This window comes from Etheostoma cragini, chromosome 18 (assembly GCF_013103735.1).
Source record: "Etheostoma cragini isolate CJK2018 chromosome 18, CSU_Ecrag_1.0, whole genome shotgun sequence".
Lineage (NCBI taxonomy): Eukaryota > Metazoa > Chordata > Actinopteri > Perciformes > Percidae > Etheostoma > Etheostoma cragini.
This window is the reverse complement of record NC_048424.1, coordinates 19,456,570-19,474,206: the sequence shown is the minus strand read 5'-3', so window position 1 is coordinate 19,474,206 and position 17,637 is coordinate 19,456,570. Positions and strand designations below refer to the sequence as shown.

The following is a 17,637-nucleotide window of genomic DNA, read 5'->3' as shown; positions in this document are numbered from 1 at the left end:
GCATCAAAAGAACTGGCTGTTACATGCCGTCATGCTGATTGCTATACTGAATGGCACACTGACATCCACTTGAGACTCGCTGGTTGATCCCCACCACCGGGCCTGAGCAGCGCATGGGTCGATGCATCCCTCTGCTGTGTTGTTGCGGTAAGCAGAAATGATTTGACTGATCCGAGGTATTTCCTCTTCTACAGCTAAGTGAAGGCTGAAGTGGCCAACCATGCCACATAATTGTGATGGATGGACAGCGTGCGTTAGACAGCTTCATTTGTTTATTTTTCCGAGTAAAAAAACAACAACAAAAGAGCTTGGGTCAATATAGTCATTCGTTGAGGCGCCATAATTCCAGGACTGACATCTAATAGCTGATTAAGGATGTTAGTGGTAAACATTAACAGCTTAGACGGTGAGGTCAATACTGTATTGTCAGTACAGCTCGGTTCTTAACCCCATCAGCAAGACTTATGATGATTAACAGAGCTCTGAGCCTTGACTAAAGTAATCATTTCTAACCCTATGTTAGCCGCAATGGGTTGTTAAACAAACATAGCCCTGGGTGAACCTGCCTACACAGCTGCATTGGATCATGTTGAAAAATCAAAATTACTTCTAATTTAACAACTCTAGGGCATTTAATACCTCCCAGGTTTTCTAAAAATGAATATACATACCTCTTTCCATAAACATTTTCATTACTGATTAAAGAAATCAACCCTTACCATCTCCAGATCCAATACACGATCCTGTAAAGACACACAAACACAGCAAAATTACTTTATATGAATATAACAATTATTTGAGAGCTAATACCAAAATAAGGTTTAAACTATACAATGAGCCAGATGGGGAGTCCAGGTAACTGCTCAAAATGGTAGATTATCAGAGAGAAACCCTGAGGGAGAATACTGAGAGAAGAGAGAAATAATGTTCCAACAAATAGGTAAAAGGGTAAGAAATGCACAGAGCTAGGGAGAGTTTGTAGCACACAACAGGCTTTTTATCACACACGCTGACACACAACACCGCTCTTGCTGCTCATCCAGCTCCTGACTGATGTTCCCTCTCTAACGATGCATAAGTGATGCTATGCCTCTTATCTGCCACTCAAACGCACACCTGCTCTTACCCCCCCAGCCTGTAATGTGTTGATGGTTTATAACAAGAGTACTTTCTTTTCCTCAACCCACACTTTCCCTTGCACGTCCCTCACTCTATATCTCTCTCTCCTCATCCTTCATAATTAAAAGCTTGGCTGGGTGTGAGAGGACTGATTAATTGCATGCGAGCTCTGGCAGGTGCCATCATGTAGCCACAGATTGGACCCTGAATATGCACGCGCACACGCACACACACACACACACACACACACACACGGCCAAAGGGTCGGTGAGGCGCTGGGGTCTAGTCCGATACAGACTAGGTGAGTTGGTGGCCTGCCAAATGTAGATGCTTCGGTATTGAAAGACAGAGACAAGGCCTCTGGTGGCTTTTAAACTCCAAGGCCTCGTGTCTGCAGTAATTAGCTACTTGTCCAAGCCAGGCTGCAAGCAGTGTGTCAGGCCCACGGCTGTGTATTTATGTTTGTAGTGCTGCATCACAGAACTCAAGATGAATAAAGCCCAGCAGTTACTCACCTACTCAGCAGTAACACCCCAACAGATAAGCGAAAAACCATTTTGAAGGCAATGTGGTGTATAAGTAAAAACACTACCAGCTCTTTTTGGCAGTGTAGTTGAAATTAGGCCAGCTGGATAGTAAAAATCGACTGTTTAGGGTGGAGATTTACAGACACAAATATACAGGCAAACAGAGAAGGATTATTAAAGACATAAAATGCTAACCTGAAAGCTGCTCATTTCTTCCTCCTTCCTGCGACTCCTCTCCAACAGTTCTGAAAGACACATTGCTGTTGATGAGTTGAGATAACACTAGATTCCATGATCCAGGTATTGATAGTATTGATACTGGATTCAATCAAGCCATATGTTGACTTCATTCACCTTCTGCAGCAAGTGTAGTATAGGATTTAGTAACACTTTATTTGTATTTCCTATGACTACACTAGGGATGTAACAATTACCGGTGTAACGGCAAACCACGGCAGAAGTGTTGATGGTAGCAATTACTCTTTTTATTTCAAATATCATTATTATTATAGTGGATCACCATGGTGTGGAAACCATGTGTTTAATCCTTCCCAGCTTCAACCAAGGCTCCTGATGTTGCTGCGGCAGGCGCACTGAGTAGCCTACAAAGTGTAGACCAGAGCTGTGGAGCCCCGTGCTTAGCTTTTAAAGGCGTATTACACCGTTTGCTCCGTTATGAATATGTGTGCTGTAATAGATGTGGCTTATTCTCAGTTTGTGTTACTGAGCAATATGTTAAGTGCTCATTATTACAGAGAAATTAATGTAAACATTAAGTTTTGGTAAATACTGTTCATAGAAAGTAAGATGGTTCTTAATAATAGAAGAGGTAGAACAGAAAATGGTAAAAGAGAATGACATATATACAATATTACCATATCCAAAATCCAAGATAATATTTAGTCTCATATCACAATATCAATATATCAATATTTTACCCAGCCCTACTTGTACTTTAAAGCCACTGTCTACTTCTACTACACCACATTCATCTGACAACTTTATGAACTACTTACTACACAAATTAAACTTTTTGCAATCAAAACCTGTAGTTTGTAAAAACGGTTTTATTATGAATTAAAACTACCCAACAATATATAGACCTACATGTACGGTTGAAATGATTAGCCAATTAAACACTTGAGGTGATTAAAAGAACGGTTTGGATCGTTGCCAGTTTTAAAATGTGAGAACTTTCTATGACCTATGCAATATGACTACAGTAAAAAGTACTTGCAGGAATAATAATATTCCTGCAAGTACTTTTTACTGTTGATTAGTGCTGTCAGTTATTTACATGTTATTAACGGAGGAAACGCATACCCATTTTAACGGTGTCAATCTTGTAATCGCGAGATTAACGTTCTTTTTGGCCAAACAAACTTTGTAGTTTTTTTACACATGCTGTTCCAACAACTAGTAACGTTAGAAAAACTACAACACCCACCGGATCTAGCTAGACCAAAAACACAAAGAGTAGTAACGTTACGTTTTGAGTGGAAGGCGAGTGCATGACGCCCAAATGGACGCCAATAAAATTCTGGGTGGAAAGTTTACTTTTTAAAAGTTGCCAAATGTTCCATTGACAACACCAAAGTGATCTGTGTGTTTGGTCGTTGTGAACCGAGCTATCATCGCAGACGGCCAGTCTGAAATACCACTTGATGGCCAAGCACACAGCTGCCCCCCACCTCAAAGTTTTATTTTTTCACCCTTTTATTGATGGACAGTGTTTCACTGTGTGAGAGATTATTTGCTCCAAATGAGAATGTTAGTTTGAATTGTTTTCAATTAAAAAAAAAAAAAAAAACATTTGCACAAAGCGAGCTGATCCACTTTCCAGGTTGATAAGAGCAGTAACATGAGAAAAAAGAAAGGGGACAAAAAGAAAACAAGGGACATTTAGAATAGATAAAATTGTGTGATTAATTGTGAGTTAACTATAATAATGTGATTAATATTTTAATTGTTGGACAGCACTGCTTTTAATACTTAAAGTTAAGAGGAGTTGTAGCGGCAAACATTAGCGTCCCATCAGAATATTATAATGGCTGCGCTGTACAGCTGTATAAATGTTATCGGAAGTTTCTTGTGAGCTGATGATGTGATGCATTAATAAAAGAACTGATGCCAAAAAAAACTGAGTAAAAAGCACTGGCACTGACTAAAAAGGCTTCAGGTTAAGCTAATTTTAGGAATTTATTCAGAAGTGCTAATTAATTGCCGTCTCTGTTTTACATATAATAACATGATTCTTTCCTGGAAACTTCCAGAGAAGTTATAAGGATGTGAAATAATGCATTACCCAGGATCTTTAATAATGTTAAGCCATCTCATTGGCAAGCATATCTTCTAAATCGTGTCTTATTGAAATTGTGTTGCAGTTGTACTGTGTAGGAAATGCTTTGGGATCAGGATCAAATATTCAATATTAAATGACTCGGATCAGGGGCAGAACATCTTAAATGGGACAACCCACAATGGTCAGTTTTAACTATTTCAATCAATGAGGTATAAAGAAAGTAGACTCAGTCATTAAACCTCCCAGCACACCCGAGAAAAAACAAATAACAGTGGTTTGGTTGTGTGAAGATTGCTTCTCATCCCCATATGCTGGACTGTGTGCTGCTAATTGATTATTTATACCCAAAAACACATTGAGGAAAGAAAAATTGAAAATTGCTATTAATTACAATCCCTGGTTGTTTGTTAATGAGGTGTTAAGCCGAAGGAAATCTCTGATTTCATTTAGCAACAGGGTCTTATTTAGCAAATGCCACATTGTTTACCCAGGTTTGCTCTGCTTGGCATTATGCCGAGCAGAGTAAGCTTTGAGCTAACTGTTTTGATATAATGGTGACAATACATTATGGGAATAATAAAAACAACCAATAACAATTGTCATGGCCGGCGCTAAGTGGTGTACGGAGCCCAGGTACCTCTGCAAAATGAGCCTCAGGAAGGAACTTGTTTTGGTGGAACATGTGAATGTTGTGACATGTGACACGTGAAAGGTTTGTTAGTCATGCAACAGAATACTGATTGGACAGATAGTGTAGCTGTCTGGATTTACCCTGCAGAGACCTGAGGAGCAGCTAACCATAGTCCTCAGAAATCCACAACGCAAAGAAAGCAGAAGGAAACCAACATCCGACTAAAAAGAGGGACATCAGGCAGAATTTCTGGCGGCCCCTGAGCAATCTCAGAAGTGAAACACCAAGTATGTAGACTAAATGTTTCTATATTTTTATTAGTAACATGTTATATTATTTGGAGAGACAATACTACTCACATAATGAGGGACAGCAAGTGTGATTATCAACATTGGCTTTTGCTTTAAAAGGATTACTGAGAAACCACATTTCTGAGAAGCCATCCTTAAAATCTTAATTTGTTCACCTTCAATTTAAATAACTAGATATTATAGCTGTTAGGGCACACAACTTATGTCTAATTACTAAAGAGAGTATCAGTGCTTCTGCCTGCTGTGGAGACAGACTAAAGCCAGAGTGAACTGTTTCTAAAGGGGTTCCAGAGATGAGGCTGTACCATCAGATGAATGATTTGAATGCTGCAATGCTACCACCACTACCACCAAAACACAAAATGAAATGGACTGTTTATTGTCTTCATGCACAGCCTTTCATCTCCCTGCCGATGTCTAACTACCCCTCTCTCAATGGTCTCACTGTGTCTGTTAACTCTCTTTCTCTCAGTTAATGGAACACAAATTAGACATATTTCCCAGCTTCATTCACATGAAGCACTAAAAACAAGTTGTTCTTCCTCTGGCAGTTACAGCTCATTAGTGGAAATACAGTCAAAAATGGGACTAGGGATGGGGAAAAAAACAAGTCAATTTTCCACGGAAGTTTTCAAAGTTTACACACATTAAAATGCTGTCTCAAACATTTGTAATCCTCAGACAGGCCAGTGAGCACGGTCTAAAACAAAAACAAAACAATGCATCAGCGGCAGAGGCAGCCATTTTCACAAGCAGCCGTTACAACACAACACAACACACAGAAACCACTCGGTGACAAAAACACTTCAGTAATAGGCAGGAAGTTAATTAGTTATTGCTTTTAATGACGGTGTGATTAAATAAAAATAAATAAAAAGGCAAGTCAGTGTCGGATTAGTTTCAATCAAAGGAGTATTGGTCCAACAATCAGAAATAACTATTTCCATTAAGAGCTTGCTATAAGGGAAGCTAATTTAGATTTTATTTGCTGACAGGTAAACAATCCTTGTTTATCTTTCATTAACAGTTAACCGACAAGCAGGCAACTTAGTCACAGTTCACCTAGTCTATATCCACAACATTGCACCTGCGGTATTGCTCTGTTGCCGATGGAAATTCTGCCGGATGTCACTCTTTTCAGCCATACGGGCTTTCTTTGTGTTGGTATTTTAAACTCAGGTGGATTCAAGAGGACTATGGTAAAAGGTCCCATGGCATGAAAATTTCACTTCATGAGTTTTTTTTTTTTTAACATTAATATACGTTCCCCCAGCCTGCCTTTGGTCCCCCAGTGGCTAGAAATGGTGATAGGTGTAATCCGAGCCCTGGGTGTCCCGTTTTTTGCCTTTGAGAAAATGAAAGCTCAGATGGGAATCTTTCCCCTTATGAGGTCATAAGGTGCAAGGTTACCTCTCCTTTTTCTGCTCTGCCCACCCAGAGAATTTTGCCCACCCATGAGAGAGAGACATCATGGCTTTCAAATGAGCAAAGTGGCAGTTGGTCAAGGCCACACCCCCAGCCTCCATCTTGCCCCCCCTTCTCCTCAAAAGCTACAGACTCAGAAATGGCGCATACTAAGGAAAGCTCATTGTGGGACTGGCTTTAGTGGCTCCAATTCTGCCTTTGACCTTTAACTAATCCTCAGATCTCTGCAGGGTAAATGCTGACAGCTAGCTAGACTATCAGTCACATCTGAGTTTTTTGTTGCACGACTAAAATTACTTTTGAATGTACACACGTTCCACCGAAAAAAGTTCCTTCCTGAGGCTATTCTGCAGCGGGACATGGGCTCCATATGGCACTTAGCACCACCCTAGACAGTTGGCATTGGTTTAAAGAAATGCCAATAAACCAGAGTACATTTTTCTCCCATCCAAGAATGTTCTGTGGACTAGCCAGACCCTCCTGTGCAGCGGTGTGGAGGAAGGTCTGGTAAAGGGAGACTACCGTTTCTCCCATCTGGGAGGCTTGTATGTACTTTTTGCGTTATGAACGTTGAACTTTATCAGATAAAAAAGATCTTAAAACGTTACGTACTTACAATAGAAAGTTGGGTTTTCAGTTCTTAAAGCTTTAGTGCGTAGCTGCTGTTGCCCCCATGAGGAATTCTAAATAATGACAACACTGTCGGCGCATCCACATGACACGAGCCTTTGGTGATCACGCACCCCCCCCCCGACCCCTCCTTCACACAGTTGCTATAGTAGCATTTTCCCGTCAAAACAAGGACACAGAGGATTAAAAAAAACATGATTGATTCTTTAGAAGAGGTAATTTATCTTGTAACTGTTATGACTTCTTTGTCTCCAAAGCTTAAACGCTGCTGTTGTCCTTATCATTCAAGCTTCCGCGCACAAATGATACCAGACTGCAACATTTTGTAAACATGGCCATTCTGAGAAATGCAGAGAGAGTTCTGTGGAGCTGATAGTCTTAATTAGCTTTGTATCAACTCATCTGGCAATGGCTTGAATGTAACAGACGTTCATTAATATAAAATAGTCACGCACTAAAGCTTAAAGCTCTCTTAACTAGTTAAGAAAAAAAGTGTATAGTTTCTTCCTCTAGGTTGTAAGAGTACATTGGATGTTACAGATGCAAAGATGTTAAAAATTAAGCATCGGCGAGATAATCCCAAATGGTTTGCTGTGCACAAACTTTTTTTAAATCTGTACACTAGAACTGTGTACTTTTATGCCAGCGCACTGGTGCAAATCTTACCATCCTAACAACAGACCAAAGAACTGGTGGTCAAATGCATTTTTATTCAGGTATTAGCTGCTTAAAAAAAGAACACATAGCCTGATTAATCTCACATGATCCTGTGCTGTTATGTAGTGTGGCTTGCATCCTAAGTGTGAATGGAATTACTGTGATGGTTTGCCTACCTCTCTTTTCAGTGCCGAGGGAGTGCAGCAGCTTCTCCTGCTGGTCCAGGCGCTGCAGGAGAGCCGTCTGCTCCGAGTCCCGGCTCTGCCTAAGGGCCTTCAACTGATCCCTGGTCTGTTGTTGCTGCTTCCTTAGACGCTGTTCTCTCGTGTTGCACTCCCGCACCTCCTCACACAGCCAGCGGATCTTGGTCTGGTTGGTTCAATAAATACAATATCAACGGGGTGAAGTAGGATCAGAGTTTCTGCAGGTTTCACCAGGTCAACGACTTTTTAAGAACCTTTTAAGAACCTTATGAATGAAATTTTAGACCTTTATCATAAATATCATAAATTCAGATTTTACAGTATTGTTAAACTTCCACTTCCCCATAGCTGAAGAATAACATCTGTTTCATGTCTGTGGTACAATACGAAAGAGGCTGGTGCCAATAACATAAACGTTAGGTTTCATTAGTAGTCGTAATACAGGGAAATTATATTTGGACTTACGAATAAATATCTAAACACTACAGAATAAAACAAACTGGGCATTAGAGGTAGTGTTGCATGGATGTAGGAAAATTAAGGCCTGAAATTGACCTAAAATTATTAAAAACCTAGAACACAACACATCAGCGACTTTAAAGACTTTTTAGGGCCCAAAATTTACATTAAGAAATTTTACACTTTTTAGACATTTTAGGATGGGCTTTGTGGGTTCTTATAGTTTTAATGGGATCAGAATATAAGGAAAAGAAAATCTCAGGCTTTTAAGCTTAAGGCCTTAGTTAACATGATACTCTGTATTTCAGACAGACCCATTATGATAAAAATAATTTTCCTCAAGCAACCACATATAATGTGCTACAATTGGTTTTCTGAAATAGGTCTGCAATGTAAGCAATGCAAATGAACGTAATTAAGTCACCAAAACTGTCTGATATAAGGATACCACTAGTGGAATTTCGTTTTAAGCCAAATCCTTTCATTAAAAAAAAATACATCTTAATCCTTCTTCTATTTAAAAATGTTTTGCTTCACTACTGTCTAAGCTACAAGTTTCCAATTCACTTGAAATCTCTTTTGAAAACAAAATATAGTCTATAATTATTTTGTCATTTTATGTTAAACACCACAGTTAGCTCATGTTCAGATACTGTAAGAACACAGCCAAAATAAGTGTAATAATAGCACAAAGAAAATGCAGTGGCCCAGTTAAAGCAGTGCTGAGCATGCAGTCAATGAAATAGGGAATGTAAATGAATTGACAACATACGGTTGTTACAGCTATGCAAAATGATCTGTTAAATGGGTATTCTTACTGTCCCTCTGAATCAAATTAGACTTTTGCAACATAAAAACTGTTAACTAGGGAGCTAATTATCTCTGGTGTTCTCCAGTGTTTTTATTCTTGTAAATGCATAGTGCTCTGAGAGTAATTCTGACAGGATATATACATTATGGTGATAAACACTACAAACTGTGCACACACATTTGAACAGAGTATGATGCATCACCACCACAGCCATAATTATATGTTTTGTTTGTACATTAAATCATTGCAATACTAAATGGAAACTGATTCGTCTTTGGAAGAAGCCAAGTGCCAGCTATTACTGCAAAAGACAAGAAGACAACTGCAAGAAGGCAACACATTAAAAAATAAACTGCATCTCATAATTTCATCAATTACAAGAACCTCACTAAAGCGAAACATTGTGTTAACTGTGATGCTGGCTTATATGAATGAAAGCCAGATAAATAGTGTACTAGGACTGAACTTCTATGGGTAGTGCACTTTACAATTGGCCGTGCCCTTATAATTACTATGGAAAGACATCCTGTCAAAAATCCCTGTACTTCAGTTTCATTATGATCACTGCTGACTCTCACCACACATCAGTGCTCAGCTGTGGAAACGGGCTTTTTCAACAATAAATCATCTTTTTGGCATGGTAAAAGTTGGTTTTAACAGGCAAAAATACCCATGTGTGGCTGGTACAATAATTTTAAGTTTGTAGGACCTCATTCCACCGAATGTATATATTCTATGTTATCATCTTCTACAGCATATAGTGTAAGCCTGGGAATGGGCATGATGTTCATGCTAATAGTGTCACATGCTTAATCCTGTGTTTCCTTGATTATATAATTGGTTACTTAGACAAATCCCTTGGAAGGAAGGCAGCATATACAGCTGCATGTAATAATTATACCTTTGTCTCAGCCAGCCAGCGGTGGGGGTCTTTTACTAATCCAGGTTTCTGGGAGATGGCCTGTTAAAACAGAACAGAGATTGAGTGAGCTGCCTTTGTTAGCATGCATTACAAAACATTCTGTTCTTTAAAAAAGAACTAAAGGAACTAGGAGTGCACGTAAAAGAGATTTTGTAGTTAGTACTTTATGAATCTAAAAAAAAAACATTCCACTGAAGTTGTGATGTTGTATAAAATATAAATAGACAGATTTAATCATTTAATCAAATCATTTCAATCAATATTCAATTGAATACACTACAAAGGCAAGATTTAGAAGAGATTTAATGTTTAAACTGATAAACATCGTTTTTTTGCAACAACTCACTTATTTTTAATTTTGTTGCCTTCAACATGTTCAAAAAAGCTGGGACCACCACTCCGTTACATCACTTTTCCTTTTAACACTCAATATGCGTTTTGGAACTGAGGACACTAATTGTTTATAGGTGGAATTATATCCCGTTCTTGTTTGATGTACAACTTCAGTTGCTTAACAGTCAGGGGCCTTCGTTGTCATAATGAGCAACGCATTTTCAATGGGAGACAGGTCGCAAGCAGACCAGTCTAGTACCCACACACTTTTACTACGAAGCCACACTTTTGTGCAAAATGTGACTTGGCATTGTCTTGCTAAAATAAGCAAGGACATCCCTGAAAAAAACGTTGCTTGGATGGCAGCATATGCTGCTCCAAACCCTGTATTTACCTTTCAACAGTAATGGTGCATTCACAGATGTGGAAGTTACCCATGCCATGGGCACTAACACCCCCCCATACCATCACAGATGCTGGCTTTTGAACTTTGCGCTGATAACAATCTGGATAGTCCTTTTCCTCTTTGGCCCTGAGGACAGGACATCCATGATTTCCAAAAATGATTTGAAATATGGACTCGTCTGACCACAGCACACTTTTCCCCTTTGTGTCAGTCCATCTCAGATGAGCTCGGGCCCAGAGAAGCCGGCGTTTCTGTGTGTTATTGATACTTGGCTTTCCCTTTGCATGGTAGAGTTTTAACTTGCATTTGTAGTTGTAGCGACAAACTGTGTTAACTGACAATGGTTTTCCGAAGTGTCCCTGAGCCCAAGTGGGAATATCCTTTACATAAAGATGTTGGCTTTTAATGCTGTGCCGCCTGAGGGATCAAAGGTCACTGGCATTCAATGTCTATTTTCAGCCTTGCCGCTTACGTGAAGAGATTTCTCTACAACTGAGCCTTTTGAGGATGCTGCTTATGTACCCAATCATGACCAATTAACCTGTTCACCTGTCGAATGTTCCAAACTGTTTTTTTTTTTTTCTTTTTAGCATTCTTCAACTTTGCCGGTCTTTGGTTGCCCCTGTCCCAGCTTTTTGGGAATGTGTTGCCGGCATCAAATTCAAATGAGTGAATATTTGAAAAAAAGACGACAACAAAAAAACAATACATTTTATCAGTTTGCAAATTAAATATCTCATCTATGGTGTATACAGTTGAATATAGGTTTAACACCATCTTTTTGTTGTACTGCATATTGCTGCACATCGTCTTCTCACTCCATGTTTGGGTCTCTGTTTTAGCTCCAGAGTGCAACCTCTCACTTCAATGCTATCTTTGTTGGGAGTTGCACATGCTCGGTCCCTAGGTAAGATCCTATCAGCTAGATAACTCTTTCTCAACTTTGGTTAGTCAAGGCAGGATTAGCTGGGAGACTTCTTCTAACTGAAGGTACACTTGTGGAATACCTGCAGAACAGGGACGTGGAAGCAGTTTTTTTGTAGATTATGGTGAACTAGAGTGTGTTTTTCCATTGAGAACAAGCTAGCATGCTAGGGTTAGCCACCTCGTCTCAGCTAGTGACGTAGAAAGCCGTGCAGATTATGAACAGCTCACCCGGAGACTAAAGGCAGACGACATTCAGAAACCATATCTCACTCAAAACAATTTGTATGTGTGTGGAAGCACCAGAGACACAAAATAACACCCCAAATCAGAAAAGGTGATTTCTTTTTCATAGTATGGGCACTTTAAGTTTTTATTTCTGTATTATGAATCCTGCTGATCTGCTGAGCTGATTGGGCAATGTAAACTTCAGTTAGCGGTTTTGTTGGCGAAACACAAAAAATAGCCCCGCCACGGCCATGTCCTATGATGAAAAGTTTTTCTTTCAATAACTTTTCATCTTTCTGTCTTAAGATGGTACAGACTAGGGCTGTGCAATTAATTGAATTTCGATTTCAATTTTGATTTTGGCTCCCAACGATCACCAAAATAGTATAATCGAGAAAAAATGTCCTGTTTTGCAAGAACACTCTTATTTTGTCTTGTGTTCTGAATGACACAAATGCGCACATCCGCCCCTCCCGAGGCCATAAACTCTCTCAGCCTATACAGTCAGGGAGGCAAGTCGTGTGCATATCATCCGCTGGAATTTAAAAACTCGAGTATAGATGGCAGAAGGAGGGCAGCTCAAAACCAACATGAAAAACATAATGTTCTGTCAGCATTTAGTTAAGTATGTGAAATGAGCAGCGACATTAAATCACCTGTTTCACACGACATTGTTCTCAGGTACTGTCTATGTGCTGGATTTTTCCTTAGGTAGCTAGTAAATAAGCCAACTGAGGGCGACATTATTGTTCATAATTTGGCACATTTAGTAATGACAGTAGGCTAGTAGTGGTCATAGTGATTAAAAAATGTGTGATGCAATATTGTGTTTTGAATCTGGAATTGTTCACTAGCTGTGTAACGTATATGTGATATTTGTAGAACAGATTTTATTCTGATCCATAGACTATATCTGTGAGGTAAAGGACAATAAAAGATTATACACTGGACACTATCTATTATATCCAAAGATTAATGAGTAATCATGTTAAATTATCGGGATTTCAACACTGATCAAAATAATCGTGATTATTATTTTTAATAATCGAGCAGCCCTAGCACAGACCAAATTTGAAGTCAATCGGATGAAAAAAAAGTTTTAAAGTTTGAATGGAGTTTCTTGGTAGGGCTGCACGATTACGGCCAAAATGATAATCACGATTATTTTTGATCAAATTTGAGATCAAGATTAATTATCACCATTATTTGTTGATTTTAACAAAAAACAAATGTTAGTGTCACATAGTCTATTTATAACTGCTTTCACATCTATATTGTGCTACATTCCTCTTTTGCTGAAGTTGTATGTTGTACATACATACAGCTGCAACACGTGTAAATGAAAACAGCACAACAGCAGAGTTACCAGCGGAAAACCTCTCATGCTTAACAATAAACTGCTGTTAATAATAACTAAAACTGTGGACAAATTTCAGAAGTGTGGAGCGCCACTGTGTCTCTCCGTGTTGCTGGGGAGCCGTGTGAGTGAAAGGGGGCGGGGCTGAGAGTCAGAAGAAAGATCCAAACACAGGTACGGCTTTGCAGAAGAAATAGGTCATGTAACACAACATTAAACCATATTGATATAAAAAACATTGCTTCTTTTGTGGAGAGGCAGCGGATGCAAGGACATTAGGTGCAACAATGCGACCTAGGAAAAATGTTAGTCGCACTCTAGAGCCCTGTGAGCTAACAGACACTAACTAGCACCGACTAGCACTGGTCACTACTGCTACTGTCGGAAAAACAACACAGATAGGACAAAAAGTTGTGTTTACTAGTAAACTGGTAAACCTTGTGACCGACGTATGACCGACTGCTATCTGTTATGGAATTTTCCTCACGTTACTCTGTCCTCTGTGACTGTCTACATCTAGAAACTAGGCTGCGCGGTGCAGGGAACATCTCTGACTGGCTCATGATTAGACAGTGGTTTATGAAGCGGTGGATTGCCTTTTCAAAAAAACAACAACGAAGCGTTCTATGAACGGAATGACGCATTTAAAATATTGCTTGATTACGCAAATTTGATCGTGGGAAGCCAAAATCGTGAATTAAAATTTGATTAATGTGCTTATTTCTCAGTGAATGTATGAATGAGTGAATAGCAGCACTGTATGCCTTCAGCATTCACACCAATAATTGCTTCTTTGTCCCATGACTAACAGTCCCAAAAGGTATTATCCACAAGGTAAAATCCATTTATAGGGAGACATCCTGCATTCCTACAAAGAGACAGAGCAAAACCATAACTCCCATCCTGCTGTAGGTAAAAACATAACAGCCAGAAGTCATAACAAACACAAATTCAACAAAAAAAGTACAACCATATTTTTCTTCCCAAGTACACCCTTGTGGCAAAGTGTTTACGCATTATCAACATACAAGGAAAGCAAACAGCAGGATATTTTGGACCCTTTCTGTCCTGTGCCTTGGCAAAAAACATTGTCACTGCAGAGGTGTCAAGCAACTTTTTCAAGCTGCCATTCAAAACCAGATCCAAGCAAAACGTATTTCCCAAGTTGTTGCCACGGCAGCTCAAAGTATGGCAATGGAGTACTGCTGTGCAGAGGTCCCCGTCTCAGGGAGCGTACAATCGCATGGCAGAGCGTGGGACTGTGTGGGAGGATAAAACGTGCCTCTCGTTCTCTTTACTCTTTCCCGAACCATCAAAGGAAGCTCTGCGCGGTGGCAGACAAAAAGGAGGTGAAACTGATGGAAAATGAACAAGTAGGCTGGGAGTTAAAAGTGCTGTCTGTAGGGTTGAAGTGTAAGAAATGCCACTATATTTTTTCAGCAGCACCGCCAAGTATCTGTCACTGCTAATTTAAATGTGCGACTGCGTGGTTTATGTGTCTCTTTTAGAATGCAAGTAAATCTGTGACTGTGTGTCTTTGGTTACAGTTTGTTTCAGCTTCCACTGAGAAAACGGTAAAGATGGCAAAGTTTAGAGAGAAGTAAAAGGCTAAGCTGTAAAACACGACAACAGCGAGTGAAAAAGGGAATTACCAGTGTGGCATTTCTCTTCATCAAACAACTTAAAGTGAAGGGAAACGGGTAAAAAAATGTCCCACGCTGGATTCAAACACAGAATTTCGCAGTACATGGTGAGCATTACTTGAGCCAGCTGATCCCTAAGGAAAAGATGACGTGAACAGGAAGTAGGTCACAAGTGAGAGAGACAGCAAGGTTTTAGTTTTTTTTTGCAACAATTATTATAATTGATTCTTTTCCCTAGAGTCATTTTTTTAAATACTGTTTGTGTATACGGTACCGCTGGCATCAACTACATCATATTCGTTTCCAGCAAAACAGACCAATCGTGGAAAATGCGGAAAATCTATGTTATGTACTGTACTTCTTTACAAATGAAATAGATGTCAGACTGACTGACTGACCTGTCATGTGCAATCCTTTTAAAAAAAAAAATCAGTTTATAGTAATGTTTATTGATATATTGTCTCTAAAAGTGTATTATTCAACTTTAATTTTTGTTAAAGGAAAAGCAAATCGCAGTACATAAGGGACACTGACTGCAAAATTGCGGAAGCCAAACGTCCTAAAAAACCTTGCATCTCGCACATTTGGTTGTGATAGATGTCCTAGGTAATGTCACTGATAAATAAAGAATAAATAAAGAAATTTAAAGTCACACGCTGATTTTCAACATGCTCCGTTACACAACCAGGCAGAAGATTCTACAAGCTGCCCGGGAATCCCCGCTCATAATTGAGGGCCAGAAAATGTGCTTCTCCCCGGATTACAGCAGCCACACGGTAAAAAGACACCAGGCGTTTTATTGAGCCATAGATTCGGCACGTGCCAACGGTCTGGATTTTCTTTTGTTTCCGGGAACACTGAAGATCAGGGAAGGCGCTCACCAGTACAGAGCTTTCAACTCCGCCGGGGATGCAGAGGACTATGTGCAGAGGACTATATGGCCTACTCTCCATAGGTTAGCTGGGCTACTCCCAGGCAAGAGTTTCCCTTACATTGTGATTGGAGTTTTGTGCTTTTTGTTTCTGTTGACGAGAAATGCGTTTATTTTAATGTTAATCTAATAAGGAACTTTACTTTGGCAATCAGGTAATTATGGCTATGTTTCCCCCACTTCTCCTCCCTTTTGTGTCACTGTGTTGTATGTTCTTCTTCTGTGATTTACATGTTTTGTGTAATGAGGGACTTAGCTGTGGATGCACTATTGTTAGGATTTAAAGAAATTAAAAGGCAGTAGCAATTTCCACATAGAGTCTAATTTTTTTGATAATGGGTGATCTTTAAGTTTTTGGTTTGGAATTGTGGCAGACTGAATGCTCCTCATACAAGCACTGTGGGTTTACTAAAAAAGGGGAACACTGCCATTGTATTATTACAGGAGACATCTGCCGCTACCGGCCATTTAGCCAATAGATTCTATTACACAAATGCATCCTCATCAGCAACTTCTAAAACAAAAGGCCACCTCCAACTTAAAGTGTTGTTGTCTTGGTCAGATGATACAGGCAAGATTGTAATCTCCACAACAGAGTTTGGTGATAGGAAAATTGCACTTGTGTCAGTTTATATGCCAAATGGTAGACCGGCGGGGGGAGGGTGTATAGCTTCAGACACGGCACCCCTTCTCATATCAGCTTCTCTTCATAGTTGTCAGATTAATTTACCATATAATCAATAATATTAAAAAAACTAGAGGGAGGCAGGGCAGTACACCTCAATCTAGCAGGGGAGAGTTCTAACCTAACCAGGCTCCTTTGTTTACCCTGTCTCTCTTAGTTATGCTGTAATAGTTCAACTGCCGTGGGACTTCCTTTAAAACACTGAGCTTCTCTCTCCTTTATCTTTCCAGTTGTGTGCATTGATGTCCCAGAAATGCCTGTTACTAACCTAGCTCTGGGGAGTCATTTTCCGGAGTCCTTACAGTGGGTCTCAAAAGTTTAGGCACCCCAGGTAAAAAATTTTATCAATGTGAATTAAATAAGAAAGATGGAAAAATCTCCAAAAGGCATCAAATGACAGATTAGACATCCGTACAATATGTCGAATTGACTCAGCACCCATGTACTGTGAAAAGAATTGAATCGGGACAACAGCATATTGTCCCAGTCCAATGAAGTACCCCACAAGGTTTGTTTTTTAGGGCAGCAAATAAAAGATGTCAAAAATCTTCCTTGGTGACTGATTATTAATTGCCAACACTCAGTAACTCCTCATCTCCCATATGGCAGCACACTACGCCGATTAATTCCTTAACTTTCAATGTAGCGCTACACTGTCTTACAACTTCTTGCATTAGTGCTTCTGAAGAGAAGGAAGAAGGGTATTATGAGGTAACTGAAACCTAATATACCCCTGAACTGTTAATGATTCCCCTCATTAGGCCAATCATTTGTGAGTTTGACTTCTTCTAGATATGACAGATTACAGATGAGGCGAGGGGTTGACTCGCATGTCTGGCCGAGCACTGCTGGACAAGATTGGGAAATCTATACGAGCTGATAAGAGCTGGCTGGGTTCATTAGCTTGGTGGAGCAGAGGAAAACTAGCTTCAAGCATGTACTGTAGAGAGGGAGTAAGTGTGAGTATTATGGGTTTATTAGTGTATAAGGGTGTAAGTATTTACTGTAGGCAATATCTGTAACGTTCGTCAGTCATTCTGTGGAAACTTTGTACTTTTATATTAATAAAAATTAAAAATTGACTTTATACTGTGCATAATAGGGTTTAATGTGTCATGTATGTAATCTAACAT

The 17,637-nt window shown here is 39.5% G+C and overlaps 1 protein-coding gene across 4 annotated transcripts in view; it reads right to left on the bottom strand.

The window, feature by feature from the left end:
- Nucleotides 1–17,637, bottom strand: part of LOC117961478 (centrosomal protein of 128 kDa) — a 50,943-nt gene that overhangs the window by 7,715 nt on the left and 25,591 nt on the right. For all 4 annotated transcript variants that reach the window (XM_034900180.1, XM_034900178.1, XM_034900181.1 and 1 more), the window contains 4 exons: nucleotides 9,977–10,036; nucleotides 7,779–7,971; nucleotides 1,842–1,891; nucleotides 720–743 (listed from right to left, as the gene is read on the bottom strand). In XM_034900180.1, the coding sequence (XP_034756071.1) occupies nucleotides 720–743; nucleotides 1,842–1,891; nucleotides 7,779–7,971; nucleotides 9,977–10,036 (327 nt within the window). The remainder of the gene's footprint in view (nucleotides 1–719; nucleotides 744–1,841; nucleotides 1,892–7,778; nucleotides 7,972–9,976; nucleotides 10,037–17,637) is intronic.